Source organism: Xiphophorus couchianus, chromosome 17, assembly GCF_001444195.1.
Source record: "Xiphophorus couchianus chromosome 17, X_couchianus-1.0, whole genome shotgun sequence".
NCBI lineage: Eukaryota > Metazoa > Chordata > Actinopteri > Cyprinodontiformes > Poeciliidae > Xiphophorus > Xiphophorus couchianus.
Genome location: NC_040244.1, coordinates 9,055,066 through 9,072,341, shown reverse-complemented (window position 1 = coordinate 9,072,341; position 17,276 = coordinate 9,055,066). Strand labels below are relative to the sequence as shown.

The window sequence follows — 17,276 nt, the reverse complement described above, 5'->3', positions numbered from 1 at the left end:
GATTTAAGTAACTCTTTTTTACATAGATTTCACTTAGCACCATCTCTGAAGTTCTTGTCTTACGGTTTAATCACTGGTGACAAAAACAAATAATGAAAAAGGTTACATGGAAAGAGCTTGTGACCAAAACTTTAATAAAGAAATAGGAATGTCTCAGAAAAGTTAGGAAATGTTACAGACAATTTATGAAGAGCAGACAGGAAGCCTATTGATACTCCAACTCAATCTCATTTCCAAAGACCGTCTCGATGTTCTGTTCGTGAGTGACAGAGTGTTCGTTCAGCAGTTTCCTTTGGGCAAAACTGAGTCCACAGATTTCACACGTGAAGATCTTCTGTTTCCCTTCATGAGTGAGTCTGTGTTTCTGCATGTTTCTCGACAACCTGAAGCGTTTGTCGCAGATTTCGCATGCGTATGGCTTCTCTCCTGTGTGGAGACGCATGTGGATCTTTAAGTAGCTTGACTGGATGAAGGCCTTACAGCATATCTCGCACTTATATGGGCGCACGCCAGTGTGGTACCTGCTGTGCCGCAGGAGCTCGTTGCCGGTCAGGAAGGATTTGCCGCACTCTGTGCACGGAAAAGGCCTCTCGCCCGTGTGAGTGAGCTCGTGCCTTTTCAGCGACATCTCCTTCATGAACTGCTTCCCGCAGGTGGCACATGTGAACCGGATACAGAGGTGGACTTGCTCCACGTGGTTCTTGAGCTGCGCCTTTGTGCGGTAAGCCATGTTGCACTTAGCGCAGACCCAGGGTCTCTCCTCGGAGTGGGTTCCCATGTGCATGGAGAGATCCGAGGCGGCGCGGTACGACTTCCCACACTGCCAGCACAGGAAGGGCTTCTCCCCGGAGTGTTTTCGCCGATGAACCGTCAACAAGGAGGAGGTCCTGAACTTCTCAGGACAACTGTCACAGACAAACGGAAACTCCCCTCTGTGGATCCTCTGGTGGATAATGAGATAGGAAAGTTGGACAAAGGTTTTGTCACACTGGGTACACGGGAAGGGTCCTGTGAAGTTGTGCCGCTTCTCATAGTGTTCTCTCAGACGTCTTGAGATGATGAAAGTCTCATCGCACATCGTGCACTGCATCGGCCTGTGCAACAGCTTGTGCCGCTCAAAGGCGGGTTCGTCAGACAGGATCTTCTTGCAGTCTTTGCAGTACAGTGGGTTGTGAACCTTCTTGTGCACCTTGAGCATCGTTATGCTTTTGAATTCCTTTCCACACTCATTGCATTTCTTCACGGTCGGTTCTGCTCGGCAAACGCTTTCCTGGTGTTCTTTCAGGGCGGACAGGGATTCGAAGTGTTGACTGCAGTTTGAACACCAGACAAATATCTGCTGCAGATCCGTTTCACCTTGATTGGACCCTTTCTTCAGCGAGTAACGTGGGGGTTTGTTGTAGCAGACTGCGTAGATCTGGTGTCTTTTGAGTCCGTACAAGTCTTTATAGCGCCTCTTACAGTGGACGCAGTAATACGGCCGGTCGACCCTGTGGGACTGGAGATGCTTGTTCAAAGTTTTAATCATATCAAACGTCTTGGAACAGACAGGACACACTTTCAAGCCTTCTTTGGACATCTTCAGAACAGGGACACTCTCTTTTGGAGAGTCTTCAGATCCCTCCAGATCCATTTCTTCTGGTCCACCAGTATCACCAGTACACTGAGCATCAGCCTCAGAGAGAAGCCTCTCCAGTTTCATGCACTGCACCTCCCTGATGCCCTTGTGGCCTTTGAGAGTTTGGTGCTTCTTTATTGTATCTTTGTACTTAAAGCCCTTCTCACACGTGAGGCAGACATACGGTCGTTCTTCAGAGTGAGATCGCAAATGCTTCTTAATGTCTCTGTTGTTCTTAATGGTCATGCTGCAGATGGGACACACTTTATGTTTAACTGATACTTCAGTCGACAGTAGCATGTATGGAGTCAGCTCTGTATTTAAAGGTGGATTGTTTGGAGGTTCTGCTGATACATCTGCAGTTGTTTCTGGATTTAAGGATTCCTTTTCCTTTTTCTTGGCCATTTTCTCCGCTCTTATTTTGCAGCTCTTCTCATGCGACTTCAAGGCGTAAGGGTTTTTAAACTTCTTTCCACACAAAGAACACTGATGTGGGCGCTCCCCTGAATGAGTCTCTATGTGCCGCTTCAGATCACTCTGCCAGGCGAAATACTTCCCACAGTGAGGACAGGTTTGATTTGTGGCGCACTCTTTGGACTTCCTGGCTCTTGTATTAGTGCCGTCACTCGTCTCTCCCTTTTCGTGGACTCGCATGGTGTGTCGCTTCAAGTCATACTGGTCCCTGAATCGTTTGTCACACTTGGAACATTTGTGATTGTAGTCGCGCTTTGTTTTGTGAATCTCCAGGTGCCGCCTCATGCCGGCAGCTCGCGGGAACGTCTTGTTACATACAGGGCACGTTTTACTGTCGTGGTATTTCCTTCGGACTCTTTTAGGTTTCACCGGATCTTTCTTTTCTTTAAAAACTCTTCTTCTCAGTCGGAGCCACCTTGTTTGCTGCGGGGGCTCTACGCCATTACCTGAATCCTCAGGTGGTGCTTCCTGCACAGATTCCTCCATATTTGATTCTCCAGGATCATCAGGTTGAACTGAACTAGAAGGCCCAACATCGTCAACCAGTGTCACAGTTTCCTCCTCCACTTTGACGGTCAAGGTATCAGGCAACAGCTCCGGCAAAGGCTGCATCTGTATTGGGTCGGAACAGACCACAAGCTGGTCCAACTGAGGAAGAGACAAGGATGACAGGATGGAGGTCCCATTGGAGGATGGAATGGTCTGAGTTTCATCTGTGTGGAAATAAAAACTGTTCAGCCATTTCTACAAACAAGAATTGGCTTGAATTTGCTGAGTTTTCTTCAAATTATACATCCAGTCAGAACTTTACCAGAAGCTCATTGAAGGATACAAGTACAAATACTACACAGATACTGAGACAACAGAGGAGACTCACCGGAAAAATCAAGACATCCGAGCGTTATGTGGTACCGCAGAACAGCTGCCAGGTGCTGTGGGTCGGGGACAGAGTGAGCGGACTCTTCCAAGGCAGAAGGCACTGTCCTCAGGATGGATGCAATCTGAAAAGTTTGAATTTTGAGGGGGGAAAAAAAGTCAGAATTTTTAAATTAAGGTCTGAATTTTGAGATTAAAGTCAAGCATTTTGAGAAAAAGAGTCAGAATTATGAGATTAAATTTGGAATTTTGATGTTAAATTGAGAATTTTGAGATTAAAGCCAGAATTTTAAAATTTAGGCCTAAATAGTGAGAATAAAAAAAGAGAAGAATTTTGAAAAAACAAAAACAAAAAAACAAAAAACCCAGAAATATGAGAATAAAGTTGGAATTTTGAAATCAAGGTGAATTTTTATAAAATTCAATAACTACGGAAAAACGACAGAATGATCAGAATACATTTGGAATTCTGAGATTAAATTGAGAATTTTTTAATTAAAATCAGAATTTTAAAATTCAGATCTGAATTTTGAGGTTAAAGTCAGAATTATGAAAAAAATATGGAATTCTGAGATTAAAACCAGTTTTTAAAAATTCAGGTCTAGATAGTGAGATAAAAATCAAGAATTTGGAGAAGAAAAAAAATCAGAAATAGATTAAAGTCTGAATTTTGAAATTAAGGTGAATTTTGATTTTAAAAAGGTATCTGAGAGTAAGGTCTACATTTTGACAATAAAGTCTGAATTTTTGAGACCAAAGTCAAAGTACTGAGATTAAAGTCTGAACTCTGAGATCAAATTGTGAAATCTGAGATTAAGGTCAACATTTTGAGATTAAAGTCTAAAGTCTGAAGTCAGAATCCTGAGATTAAATGTGAAATTTCTTATTTGTGCCCCAAAATATTCTGTGGAATACACATTACACTGCATGTTAAGAAAGAACGGAAGCGACGAATGATGAAGCTCCAGCTCTCCTACCTGCTGAATATCAGGAACTGGAAGAAGTTTCTCCAGTCTGGACACAAAGTCCAACATCAGCATCTGCAGAGCGTTGTCAAAATCAGGTCCAAAATCTGTGGGGAAAACATCCTGCAAGACAATGATCACAGTTCACCTATAAATGCATTTTATTTCCAGCCAAACATCAACTTCCGGTCCTATACCACGCCGTTCCGGACAGACCTGGAAGAACTTCTTCCTCTCCTCAGGGTGCTTTAACATCAGCTCCACCTGATCCACAAAGTTTGTCTCGGGAAAACTTACATCTGCAAAGCAAGGCTGGAAATAAGTCGCACAGCTTCAGTGTCAGTCAAAGAATCGAGTGAATGATCCAGAAGACATTGTGTAAGGAACCAACCTGTGCTGCCCATGAGGATATGAGGGTTCTGATCCGATCCAGATGCATCTCGACAGATTCTGTGTCTGTGGACTGCTCCGAACGACACAGTTCAAGAACAAGCTGCAAGAAAAGACGTAATCTCAAACACTTTATGCATGTGACGCATCAGCATTTTTGTACGATTAATAAATGTCTCTGTTTACTCGTGCTCTGAGTCCAAGAAGGAGCTGGACTTTCTGCTCTGGGTTCAACAGTTCTGGCACAACATCTGTGACTCTGCTGATGAACTCTTCCACCATGCCATAATCCTGAACGTTCCTGCTCTGCACCGTGTGCCACATGGCTCCAGAAACCAAACGGAGGGGAGGAATGAAGAGGCGAAGAGACGGCAGCTGGAGAGGCGAATCTATAAATAAAGATTTAAACTTGTTTTTGCATTGACACTGAAAAAGGATGTTTTCAAAAATCCAGCCTTCAGTTTTGAGCTGAATTTTAAAGGATATGTTACACTAAAAGTGGAAAAGGTTATATTTTAATAGGCGTATGTTCACCTCATATATATGAGTATATGAGAACCTCTAGTTTTTTCTATACTAAATTCATATATTATGAAGAGATAAATGTAAAATATGTGTAAAAATTACAATTTTATTTATTTGTGATTGTTACCTGGAGAATTTTCAACTTTTTTTCTTTGGCAATGTGTTGGAGTCTGAAATTTGCTAACATGTAATCAATTTGCGTAGACCTACAAATCAGACATTAGGTCAAATGTTTTGAGTCACAATTGCAGTTTATTAACTTATTTTTATTATCATTAAATGCACGATAAGAAGGATCTCCTTCTATATTAGGAATATAAGCACATCTTCTGAGCATGAGAAAAAAGTCTCAGTGGTCTCAATTAGTGGCCCTAACTGTCTTCCATATAATTATGCTGAGAAAACATTTGTTTATTTTTAAGGTTCTGAGTTTATTATGAACACAATTAAGCAATCATTTAATGATGTTGTTTCATTATTTGTGGCATTTTGTTTTAGCTCCATATAGCTTAGCAACAAGTCAGGAAATCGTGTTGCTCCATGTTGCGTTCAAGGGTGACGTAAAGTCGGAGCAGGATGCGCTACCTGACTGAGCAATAGCAACAACAGCGGTAAAAGTTCCCTAGAGACTAAACTGGCATTTTAGGGGGATAACTATCTTTTATAAGATAGCTCAAATGTAGCTTTCCAGAGAACAGTTAAGCTTTCAGACGGCAAAAGGTAACAGTCGAAGTTAAACCCTCTAGAAGTATTTAGTAGTCCATGTTGCGTTCAGTTAAGTGGTCACAGCGTAAATTAAGTTTGAGTAATTTCCAATTCATTAAAACATGACGATGCTTAGAAGTTAGCTAACTTCTAACATAAACTTTTAAGTCTAAGTTGAGCACACAACAGCTTCCTGGTGGAGCTACACGGCACGGAAACGCCGTCAACATCCCGAATCGAGCTACGCCATATTGAAAATGGGGCGCACACACTCCATAACACGAACTAATAACTCATTAAGAACAACGAACGCTGACATTCTGCACGGCTTACCGTTTTCTATATGATCCGGGCTTTCCATGTTGTTTTGTAAAGTTAGCAATCTGAACAGACAGTTTACCTCGACCCTGTTTCAGGTCGACGTACACATAGACCTGCAGAGCAGACGGAGAGGAAGGGCGGCGCGGCGGTTTATACGTACGGCGCATGCGCTGTAGCAGAATATAGGTCAATTTTGCCGTCCAGCAGTTTGCTTACAGCAGCACAATAATAACACACATCGGTTTTAACGTTGATTTATAAGAGGATATAATTACCGTACTGTGGAGAAAACAACATATATTTTAACGTCGCTATCGAGAGATCATTTCATGGAATGAGGAAAATTACTTATACTTATACATATATATGGCATTTTGATGTCAATAGTGCCTTGGAAAAGTACTACTAAACTCAATTTTGACAGATTTTAATTGCGTTTTTTGAAATCAACAAGTTTTGCACACATTTTTAATGTCAGAGAAAGGATTTAGCAAGTTTTTCCATATGCTTTTGCTTAGCTTAGCCCACAAATACATACTCCTCTCACAAAAACAAGGTAAGAAGACAATTAAGACTTTAAATGTTTTTAAACTGAGGTCTTTATTAGCTGTCCACAATATCATGTCATGGAACGACAGAAACCGTAGCATGAGTGTAACATTTCTCTTTGTTGTTATACTCCACCACATCTCTGCTTCTCACACCATGTATAATTTATATTTTATATATATATATGTATATATATATATATAATTTGTACAATGTACATTTTCCCTTCAAAGGAACAGAAGTAGCAAAAGTTTCATCCCCATGTGGATTTAAACTAACCCATGCAAGTTATCACTGTGTCTAGGGAAAATTAGGTATATTACCAGTAACAAATACGCAGGATAATAAATGCTCAGACAAACACAAAGGAGGGTGTTGAGACAAAGCTGCTGTACAGAACACATTCCCAACAATTTTAAACAAGAAGAGCCATGCAAACTGACATTTACTCTACAGCTTTGACCCATTTTGGGCCTGAAATGCCGGAAATGGGACAAGCTAAGCTGTTTTTTTGCTACTGGCGTAACATTAAGACTAACAGAAACAGATAAGCATAAAATCTTTGACTTTATTTTCATACTTTAGCTGCTGTTGGGTCACAAAAAGACTTTAACTCAAGCTCACTGGTAAAATACTCTGATTGTGTGAGGCTACAGTAACACTGGCACAAAAAAGTGCTTGACATCATCATGAACCTTGGTTTGCATCAGGTTATGTATCACTTTCAAATAAAGCATTTCCACTAAAATATGTGAATATGTGATGATTCATTTAAGTTATTAGCATACAATAAAATCTTTAAAGCATTCAGGGTAAAATAAACAAAAACACACCATGGGCTGCCACAGATATATAACCAAAAATATATATATTTAAGCAAATTGCAGTCACTCATTTAGCTCACATTTACACTTTAGCTAACCTCATGGGAACACAATCTGATGTAAATATTGCTTCTACTAAATATCTTAGAGCATTATTAAATGTATTCTTTTCAAAACTGCTGAATGTAAAATAAAGTATATACTGCTATGCATGTAGATAAGAAAATAAAACTGTAGTATAGCATCTGTAATCTGTCAATATTTATAGAAGTTCATATATTATATATATATATTAAGATTTTCTCAAAATTTGGGCTAAAATATGGATGTAATTTTCAGTGTGCTACAGTAATTATATTTCATAAGAATATAAATAGTGGTTGATAGTGAAACAAACATTACATGTAAAAATGAAAACTTATTTGACTGTTGCATTTGATCTGTTGCTGGAAAAAAATGCACGATTTCCTGATCTCCATCCGCTTTGTGTTACATTCATTAAACAGATTTCAGCCGTATATTAAAATACAACTGAATGCATAAAACTTCTTAATGAATTGTCAATATTTGAACAGGGGGGAAAAAACTGTTGCTAAATATTAGGGACCTCTGTTAGCTTTAAGAGAATTACTTGGTATTTACCTTTTTGAAAATTTGAAAAATAAAAAATAAAAATATATATATATAGACCCTTTTCAGATGACGTCACGCTCCGCTCCGCCATGACGGACATCAAAACAACCAATGCGCTCCTCCAAAGAAAAACAATATCGAACCAAACTTGTCATTTTATTTTATATCTTCCTATATGAATAGCAGCTGTCAATCATAATCACTTCAGTGTAATCGCGGATTTGCAGCGGACATTTTTGACAAGATTAACGTTCATACACTTTATAAGTGTGTATAATTAGAAAGATATAAAATATCGCATTATGGAGAAGGTACGAGTCTAGCCTTGGTAACCATGGAAACAGTGCCGCACCGTCATGTAGCCTAGCATGTATGGAAAAAAAACTGGTTAGCATCTCGTCTTTTGTATGTTTTTAATGCTGCTCCGGTGTAAAGAAAAACGCTGTTGAGGACACATTGACATAAATTATGTGGTGTGAATTCAGGCAAAGTCGGTAATTTGATCAACACGTCACCAGGGAGGAGATATGGGTCGATTTCTAAGCTAGCTGTCTCCAATTGTTGTGAACACCGTCATCAATGAGGCCCAACCAGGCGAGTTTACGTTCAGACAAATTAGCTCGACTCGAACAAGGAGAGGCCACGAATAAACTGGAAAAACCAACTTTGTAAAACAATTGCAGTCGTTCTGTTCAATATTCTCGTCGCTCACTTCCGCCGTCCAACATGGCGCCTGGAATGATAAGAGTGACGTAGTTGTTAAGGGTCAATGCTGTATGAGACAGTTGTGTGGAACATTCAGCACTGTGAACAAGGTATTCTTATATTCAATGCATAAATTACCAAGAGATGTTTTTTATTACTTTCCTTAAATTCACACTTTGTATTTAGTAGACTTAAGTTTTTAAACTACTAATTATTAATTTCCTGGATGATTTCTTGATTTTCTACATTTTGTCCTTACGATGGATGATCAAAATGTCGTAAAACCCATGCTACACCAGCAGGGGGCGACTATAGACATTAACTTCATTAAAATCCATTGTAACGCGTGTTTTCTCCAATTCATTTCACCGTTTCCTCTCAGAACTTTTTCAGCTTGTATTTTAATTTTATGAAATCAAAGCACATACGTAAGAAGAAAACATAAAATTTACTTAACTGTTGCAGCTTTTAGTACTGAAATACTGAGGGGGAATGCAGAAACCGGGTGCTTTTTAATTGTTTTACGACATCTAGACCATTCAGATGCAACACAAACTGATTGTTTTAAAAAATAAAGTTTGCAAAAATATTTGGCATGATCTGCGAGAAGCTTTCATATTTAAGTATTTCTGTCATTATACATTCATGTGAAAATATGATTCCCTCCAACAAGATTCTGTGTTTTTCAGAACATTTAGACATGAAGGTATTTAATATGTATTTAACAATAATTAAAATTTGAAATAATTTAAATAAACAATAAAAGAAAAGTCTTTTAGAAGGTTTCCACTTTTAAATCTCAGACATCTTTAGTCTGGTTACTGTTTAAGTGAGAGAAAAGATTTGTAAAAAAAAAAAATTAGACGTCTCAGAATAATTTGTAATAAGATATTTCAAAATAAAACAACTGCTGACATGTCCATGTTGGCCGACAAAGCATGTTCACCCTGAGAGCAGACAGTAAGATGTTAAAAGAAGTCTCCAAAAACCCTAAAATGTCACCACACAACCTAGAGCAGGTTTGTGTTACTTTTGATATGAAAGTGTAATTAATAAACTTTAAGTTTAACTTTATTGATGCTCTCAAAGAGAAACATGAATATTTAAGTTTGCAAGAAAGACCAGGAAAAATATTCTTTCACAAGTTGAGTCTGAAATTTCTCTTGATATCTTTTGTTTAATTATCAAAACAATGTTCATTTTAGTTTTTTAAGCGCAACTATATCACCTTGTTTTCCAGAAATCAACATACATTTGATTAGACATCAAAATGCTAACATTTCATTAGCTCCTTGTGATGTGTTGGACATTATTTGTCATATTTGAGTTTCGTCTTTGGTTTCTTATTTATTTAGTTTATTTTGGGGATTTCTAGATTTTTTTAAAAAGTTGATCTTTATATTTGCTCCACCTCTGCCTCCCTTTTACCACCAAACAATGACAGCAAAATATTATTTTGTGTGTAATCTCAATTGTATTAGGAAGTTTATTTCAATACTAAACAGCTAAGATAATTTAATACACAGATGCTGCAGACTAGCCTGAATTTTGTAATCCATCCTGATAATCTGGGATGCTTCAGAGCAAAAATAATTTGAGGGGAGACCCTTCGGTTCAGCTAAAACTGGAGCAACCAGCATCCCACAGTGCGATGTTGCATAACACACAAGTCATACAGATGGATTAAACATGCAAGTTTGCATAATCCGGACGCACAGCGGGGAGCACGCTTAGTGAGGCCGGTGTTGTCAGCCAGGCGAGTGAGTGTGGGGGATTTTATACCATCTTGCAAAAACGATGACTTTCAGAAGATATTTACAGTTTGCTTTCAAAAACATTTGGTCCGTCTCCAGAATCCCGCTCTGTCTTGTGACGAATAAAAAGTTAATAAGCAGCAAATTCTTTTACTTCCCGCTCAGAAAAGAGGTTCATGAAGTAAGCTGTGCATAAAAAAGCAACATAATGGCAGCTCAGTAAAGGAGGTGTCATGCAAAAAGACGAATTATTTCCCGTGTTTTAGGAATCAGTCGGCATAGATTTGGGGTTTATTGGAACCGGCTCGGCGGCGGCCACGGCGGAAGTTCCTGTGATCAGTTTGGCTTCTGCAACATGGCAGATAAAACACAGTGAAACGTGTCCAGCGAGAACAAACTGACAGACTGAAATGTAAGCAAGTCCACCTTAAAAGTCCTCACATTGCTACGGGTCGTATAGCAGGGATTTAATTTGCTGCTGCCATGGCATCCACTTCCAGAAAATGTATCATTTGTATTGAATGAGTAAAACTTCTACCTTAATTTCTGAGTGAAAAAAGTGTAAAATATGTATTTCATGCACATGTTCTGTATGAAATACAGTTGAGAGTTGGATTATTGTGAATGAGGCGCCTTGACAAAGCCATGTTTGTTTTTATCCGCAGTGAACAGCCGTCAGGACAGGAGCTCAAGGCAAAACAATAAAGTTTAGTCACAAACGTCTACATTAACGTTCAACAAGCAGCAGAATTAAAGGGAAATCCTGGCGGTAGATCGTCCAACAGCAGTTTGACGTGGGCGGGACAGTGTTTGCTAAAATCGATGCTGCGGCTGGATGGGAGCGGGGCGGGCGGCGGTCACACCACCGAGCCCTTGGAGCTGGAGAGGTGGATGGAGTGGATGCGAGTGGCCAGGGTCTTCTCCAGGTCGTGGAGGATGTCGGAGCAGAGGCCGGGGCTGGACGCGGGGCTCTCGGCGGAGGTGGCGGCGGGCGGCTCGTACAGGAGCTGCTTGAAGGCGTCCAGTTCAATCAGCAGCACCATGTTCTTCAGGAAGTAGCCCTCGATGAACGCCGTTAGCTCCAACGCCCCGAGAAACTGCAGAAAGAGAAGAAAGGTGGAAAAACGCAGCTCAAGTAAAGACGATGGGATACCTAGAGACGGGTAGTAACTAGTTACATTTACTCAATTATATTACTTTTAGGAGTATTTTAGCATTGAAAAATGGGGATATATCAGTTTTTTTCTTTTCTTTTTATTTACTTTAAGCTAACGATTTGTTTTTGCAAAATGTTAAGTCATTCTAAACATGATCTGCTTTGGAAAGTGTGAATAAATAGAAATCAGTCATATCTTAAAAAACCTTAAAATCAAAACGTTTTTTATGACTTAACATAATTTCTTTAAAAGTTGACCACAACAAGTTTTGTCATTTTTTTAAGGTTTAGTTGTATGCTAAAACTGAATAGTATTTAATTAGTCTGCTGGTTTGTAACTTTGTCACTTGATTACATAATTTTTTTTAAATTACAGGCAATGATCACATTTTATCACTAATACCACAATAATCTTCACAAATTCTTAAAAAAAAAAGGTATTCTGGGAGTTTAGATTTTAATTCCATTTTTTGATTTGGTTTATTTTTCGTTTTTTGCATAATGACATACAAATCTGTAGTGAGTAACTTGAAGTTGATGTGAATTAGAAAAACATCTCATTGTTATATAAATTAAATTAGCTTAAATAAGGAACGATTGCTCATTGATCATTAAGACTTCACTGCCTACAGGAGAAGATAAGGGCTAGCGATTACATTATTTAGATTTTATGACGGAGAAATGTTCAAAACAAAGCTCTAAAAAAATGTTTAGACCAATTTTCTTAATTATGCCTTAAATCAGAGCTCAGCAAAACATAGCTGTAATGTTTATTAGCATTCACAGAAGCATGCTAATCTTAGAATAGTATTGTTAACATTTAAAAATAATTTTAACAGTTAGCATTAGCATGCTAACCTTAGCACCGACAATACCTATTCAGGAGTACAAATTCTGGCAAGAGGTTAATTGCTAACATTAGCATCCAAATGAGCATACTAATGTTAGCATAGCAATGTTAATGTTTAAAGAGAATGATAACATTACCTTTAGCATGCTAACCTTACCACTCATGACTATGCAAGGGGACAAAATGGGAGACAGTAACTGGAAAAGGGTTGAATTGCTAACATTAGCATGCTTCAACATACACTGTTACTGTATGTTGTATTCTATCCGCTACGTCTGCAGCACAGCATTGTCTATTTTAACCAATCTAGGGGTCAAGCTCTGTACTTTCCCTTTATTCTACAAAATTGACAGCTGAAATGTGAAATATTCCAATAAAATTATGGATTAAAGTACGAGAAACTCCACAAATGTCCTCTTTTTGGACCAGAATACACCAGCTAGCATTCACTGTTTTCTCTCTTTCTTTTGTTTTGCTTTGTCAAGACAACAGCGAGTTAAAGCCTCTCAGAAATCAGCTGTCATGTGATGCATTAATAAATAATGGAGGAGATGAGCAGGTGCATTAACAGTCTGAGGCGTGTTCCCACCTTGGCGTGTTTGTAAAGGTCCACGCAGGTTTCAGTGGTGATGTTCTTGGAGCAGATGATCTCACAGTGTCTCTGAAGGGCCTCTAGTTGGAAGAACTTGGCTGCAGACAGGAGCTGCAGGGAACGGTACATGCAGGATTAAATAAAAAAACAACAAAAACAAACTCAAAGTAATGACGCTGCTATGCAAACCCTCTGCATTACCTCCATCACTTCTGTGTTGCGGATGTGCAGAGACTCTGTGCCTCCGCAGTACAGATACTGCATGACCAGCTGCAAGATAAAACACACCAACACATTTAAAAGTAAATAAAAGGCTACCAAAATAAAGTGACTGGTGATGCTGATATATTTAAAAATATATAGATATGTATCTAAGAGGGTGCTTACTGTTGTTGATCATATTGGCTACATGTCAAAATATGTGAAAAAATTCACATGGAAAAAGTAAAGAAAGGATCTCGGATACAATTTTAGTGCAGGGTTTCCCCCAGTGTATTATAAGCCTGGCAGGCCACCAGGCTTTACTTGTGCCCCCACCAGGCTATGTATTGCTTATTTATTTAAGTCTTTTTAAAATTGTTTACATTTTTAAGACTTTATGGTTAGTCTTCAGGTATTAATCTTCCAATCTTTTAATAACACATGATTATCAAGTGGTATTTTCAAATTTCCTGTCAACTTTAAACATTTTTTAACTCAAAAACACGACGAACTGCTGGATGAACGACTGGCCTAACACCCAGCCACCTGGGTTAGCAGGTTTACTGGGGAAAACTTCCAGTCTTACACATATCTAACTTAACTTGCTAAAGTAAATTTAAAAACTCAACATGTTGAACTTCTTACGTGGAAAATGTTGTATTTGACATGGCTGATCTCAATGCATGTGTTTTCTGCTGCTGGTCTGTTCTGGAGCAGAGACTTGAACCTGGACGAAACACCAAAAGTGTCAGTTTTTCGATCTTATTGACTAAAATCAAACATATCTGTGTTAAAGCCACAACTTCCCAGTACCTGGCTGATGCTGTAAACAGCAACACCTTGTGTGCATAAAACGGTTTCCCCTCCACCAGGAAGGTGACGTCAGACATCTCCTTGTTGTTCAGGAAGTGGGGGTCTGGGAAACACAAAAATGCTTTTATTCAAGAAAACTAATTATAAAGAGCAGCAAACAGCAGAAGGTAAAGCTGATGTAGGTTTTACATCGAGGTTCCACTCCAAATTAAACAATTACCATTTAATTTGTATTCTAAGTTGTTGTCCCAATGAGTCTTTTAAACATTTCTCTAAAACCCTCATTAATGTTTAGCTTCTTCAATGTTTCATTTCTGATGTAAACACCAGGTGGCGCTGCAACACTGTGCATGTTTCCTGCGTAACCTCAAGGTAAAAAGTTATTATTCCCAGCAAGGATGAATTGAATTAAAGTAATAAACAGAAGCACAAAATGGATTACTTTAAAAAACATATTAAAATTATGTATCGTTTGTTCAGTTTCAAGATGAATTAAAACCTAAATATGATAAATTTACAATTTGAAAGCCTATATGGTATTTTTAGAAATTTGAATATGAAGTATTAAAACATTTACAGATACACATTTCATTTATGAAGCTATTTTTATCTGCTTCATAATCATAAAAAGAGAAATCTCAACGTTACCTCATGATGTGAATATAACAATATAAAAGCTGAATATTATGATGTTTATTTAATTTGAGGTTGTTTATTTGAGTAATGCTTTTTGCTACTAATAATGCTAATTAGAAACAATTAGCTGCACTTTGCTAATAACCCAAACGTTTCCATTGTTACGATTATTCCCTGTTTTGTAATAAGATAAATATGTAGATATACAATTAATTATTTATGCATCATATTTTTATTCTTAAACATATAATTTATATGATAAAACTTAAATATATAATTTAAATTTAAATGATGGAAAATGTATGCAAAGTTGTTATTGCATCAACTTTGCAAAGCTGAACATGATTTCCAATTTCTACAATTCTACCTATATATAAATTACTAATTAATACACACATTAATAATTTGCTCTCTGTTACTGACTAATGTCGTTAAAACGCATCAAACCCAAAAATACAAATAATTTGCTATATTAGCTGCAGATCAGATCAACCATGAATCAGCTGTTCACACTCTGACCACTAGATGGTGGTAAAACATTCTAAATGGATGATCAACAAGCGGAGAGTATATGGGGCGGTGGAAAGAGGATCGATGCTAATTTACGACAATCGTCCACAACAAGGTATGAGAAGGACGTAAGACACAAAAGAGTCAGAAACTCATGGAAACAAATTAAAAATGATTCTGTTTTCACAAAGTGAAGGCTTACCCAGGCGTGAGGTCTGTTTCCTCTTGATATCCGTCAGTTTGGGGATGGGGAAAGGTCCGTAGCACTGCGTGAAAATGACCGACAGCTGCTGGCTAATCACTTCATTCTGCAGACACACAGCAGCAGCACCGTTAGGGTCAAAAACGTTCCACATGCTACAGCTTTAAACCCTTTGGTTTCCCCCTGTTAATCCTGAAAAAAACATCATGCAAATGAGGAAGCTAATAGATTCAGTTTGTATTCCCAACAAGTCAGCTTGTCTTGTGTCTGTAGTCTGAACAAGCTACTGTGAAGGGAAGCCCCCGGCGACCTTGCTGGTTCGCAGGATCTGGAACATGAGCGGCAGGCCGTGTGTGATCAGCTCCTCAGTGTACTCGTCCTCCTGGATGCAGCTGAAGTCTTTGAGCAGACCCTGGATCAGCGGCCGGCGGTTCTGCATGAAGCAGGTGCGCAGGGACTCGAGCCAGGTGTGCAGCGTCCAAGGAACGCCTGGGAAAAACACACACACACAAAAAAAGAAAACGCAGAGTGAATACAGAGAAATGGAGAAAAGCAAGTGTAGAGTCACTGGAGACTCATGTTTCTCCACTGGATGCCATGAGTGTTGGATTAGTGGGAAATCAAAGGTAAAACAAATGGAGCATCTGAGTTTAATTAAAAGTGCTTGTTAATAACGGCTCTAATGCGATTGATGGAAATGAAGTGAGCATAAAACACAGCAAGACAGAAAATTAGCTACCTACCCTCTGCCTTGAAGAGGCAGATGAAGATGGGTTTAAAAAGCTTAAAGCTGCAGGTTATGACTTTTATTTTTTTTAAATCTGTTTTTTACATATCTGTTAGTCTCTGTGTCATGCCAGTATAACATGAGTGCTGTTATTGCAGTCTGAAGAAATGCACCGCTGCCGGTCAGAAGTAACCAATCAGAGCCGGGAGGAGGATCTTAGCGCTGTCAATAATGCTAATGTACACTCTGCTCAATGTACTAATGGTGGAGAAACTACTTATCTTGGATATTTAAAATGTATTTTAAAGTGTGAATGAATTTAAAGTTGATTAATCTTTGAGAATGTGTTCTGGAAAACAGTCTCAAACAATGATACCATCGTTTATTGTAAGAACTTCTGTGGACAATTTATTGTCTAGATAAAATTTGTTATTAAGACAGACCTTTGCACACCACTGAGGCAATTTGTTTACACTTTCCTTTTCTCTTTGGATGCTCTTTACCAATGTTCATCCTGTTTGTATCAAAGCCAAAGTTCTGGTTTCCCGGCTGATTAAAATGTTGAGGTGAATGCACTGAAAGCTGACGGCAGCCACATTTAAAACACGAGCAGCGAGGACAAAGCTTCATCATCCTGTTCACACCTTTGACCCGTTACTATGGCCTCAGATAAAACGGCTCCTGTTTTACGGTTGGGTGAGCTGCAGAGGGTGGGAACAGGACGGGACAGGACGGGACTGACGGGACAGCATGAGCACATCTGCAGGACAGCTGGAGGCTTGTGTGCCACTGAGGCATGCATTAGTAAATCTGACCTAAGCTGCGGATGTCAATGGTGATGTCCACATGGCCATGCTCTGCGCTATGGTACATGGACTCTCTCAGGGCCCGCAGTTTGGCCTTTCCTGTTCGCAGCGTCCCGCTGCAGTTGGCCTGCGGGGCCAGCCTCTTCTCCCCGGGATCCGAACCCTCGGCCAGGATCTCCTCCAGGGACAAAACGTCCCCCTTTTCCTTCTCTGAGTGGGACAGAAGCTTCCGGAAAACATTCCTGCACAAGAGGGAGACAAAACGCAGGGTTGCACCATGGGTAAAAATACAAAAAAGATGAACTCTGTCAATTCACACATGAGTACTGTAGCTATTTCTCTTGGTAACCACAAAAATCCTCAGCTATTTTTTATTTAAATTCTGCATTATTCTCTGAAAATGTTATATTACACCATACTTCCACTGACTGACAACCTTATTAT

At 39.0% G+C, this 17,276-nt stretch overlaps 2 protein-coding genes across 4 annotated transcripts in view; both read right to left on the bottom strand.

The window, feature by feature from the left end:
* Window positions 1-112: 112 nt before the first annotated feature.
* LOC114161279 (zinc finger protein 11-like) lies at window positions 113-6,041 on the bottom strand. Its single transcript, XM_028044496.1, has 7 exons — window positions 5,954-6,041; window positions 4,510-4,712; window positions 4,325-4,426; window positions 4,150-4,245; window positions 3,946-4,056; window positions 2,970-3,093; window positions 113-2,805 (listed from the first exon to the last, which is right to left on the bottom strand). Exons 1-7 carry the CDS (start codon window positions 6,039-6,041, stop codon window positions 206-208), a joined length of 3,324 nt encoding a protein of 1,107 aa, XP_027900297.1. The 3' UTR covers window positions 113-205.
* A 414-nt stretch (window positions 6,042-6,455) lies between these two features.
* LOC114160812 (ankyrin repeat and BTB/POZ domain-containing protein BTBD11-A) overlaps window positions 6,456-17,276 on the bottom strand; it is a 173,886-nt gene continuing 163,065 nt past the window's right edge. For 2 of the 3 annotated variants that reach the window (XM_028043632.1, XM_028043633.1), the window contains exons 9-16: window positions 16,842-17,074; window positions 15,610-15,788; window positions 15,300-15,405; window positions 13,952-14,054; window positions 13,784-13,865; window positions 13,139-13,207; window positions 12,935-13,048; window positions 11,197-11,436 (exon numbers count right to left, since the gene is read on the bottom strand). In XM_028043632.1, the coding sequence (XP_027899433.1) occupies window positions 11,197-11,436; window positions 12,935-13,048; window positions 13,139-13,207; window positions 13,784-13,865; window positions 13,952-14,054; window positions 15,300-15,405; window positions 15,610-15,788; window positions 16,842-17,074 (1,126 nt within the window). Of the gene's footprint in view, window positions 11,437-12,934; window positions 13,049-13,138; window positions 13,208-13,783; window positions 13,866-13,951; window positions 14,055-15,299; window positions 15,406-15,609; window positions 15,789-16,841; window positions 17,075-17,276 lie in introns of all 3 variants that reach the window. The other variant, XM_028043631.1, reaches the window with a different exon arrangement.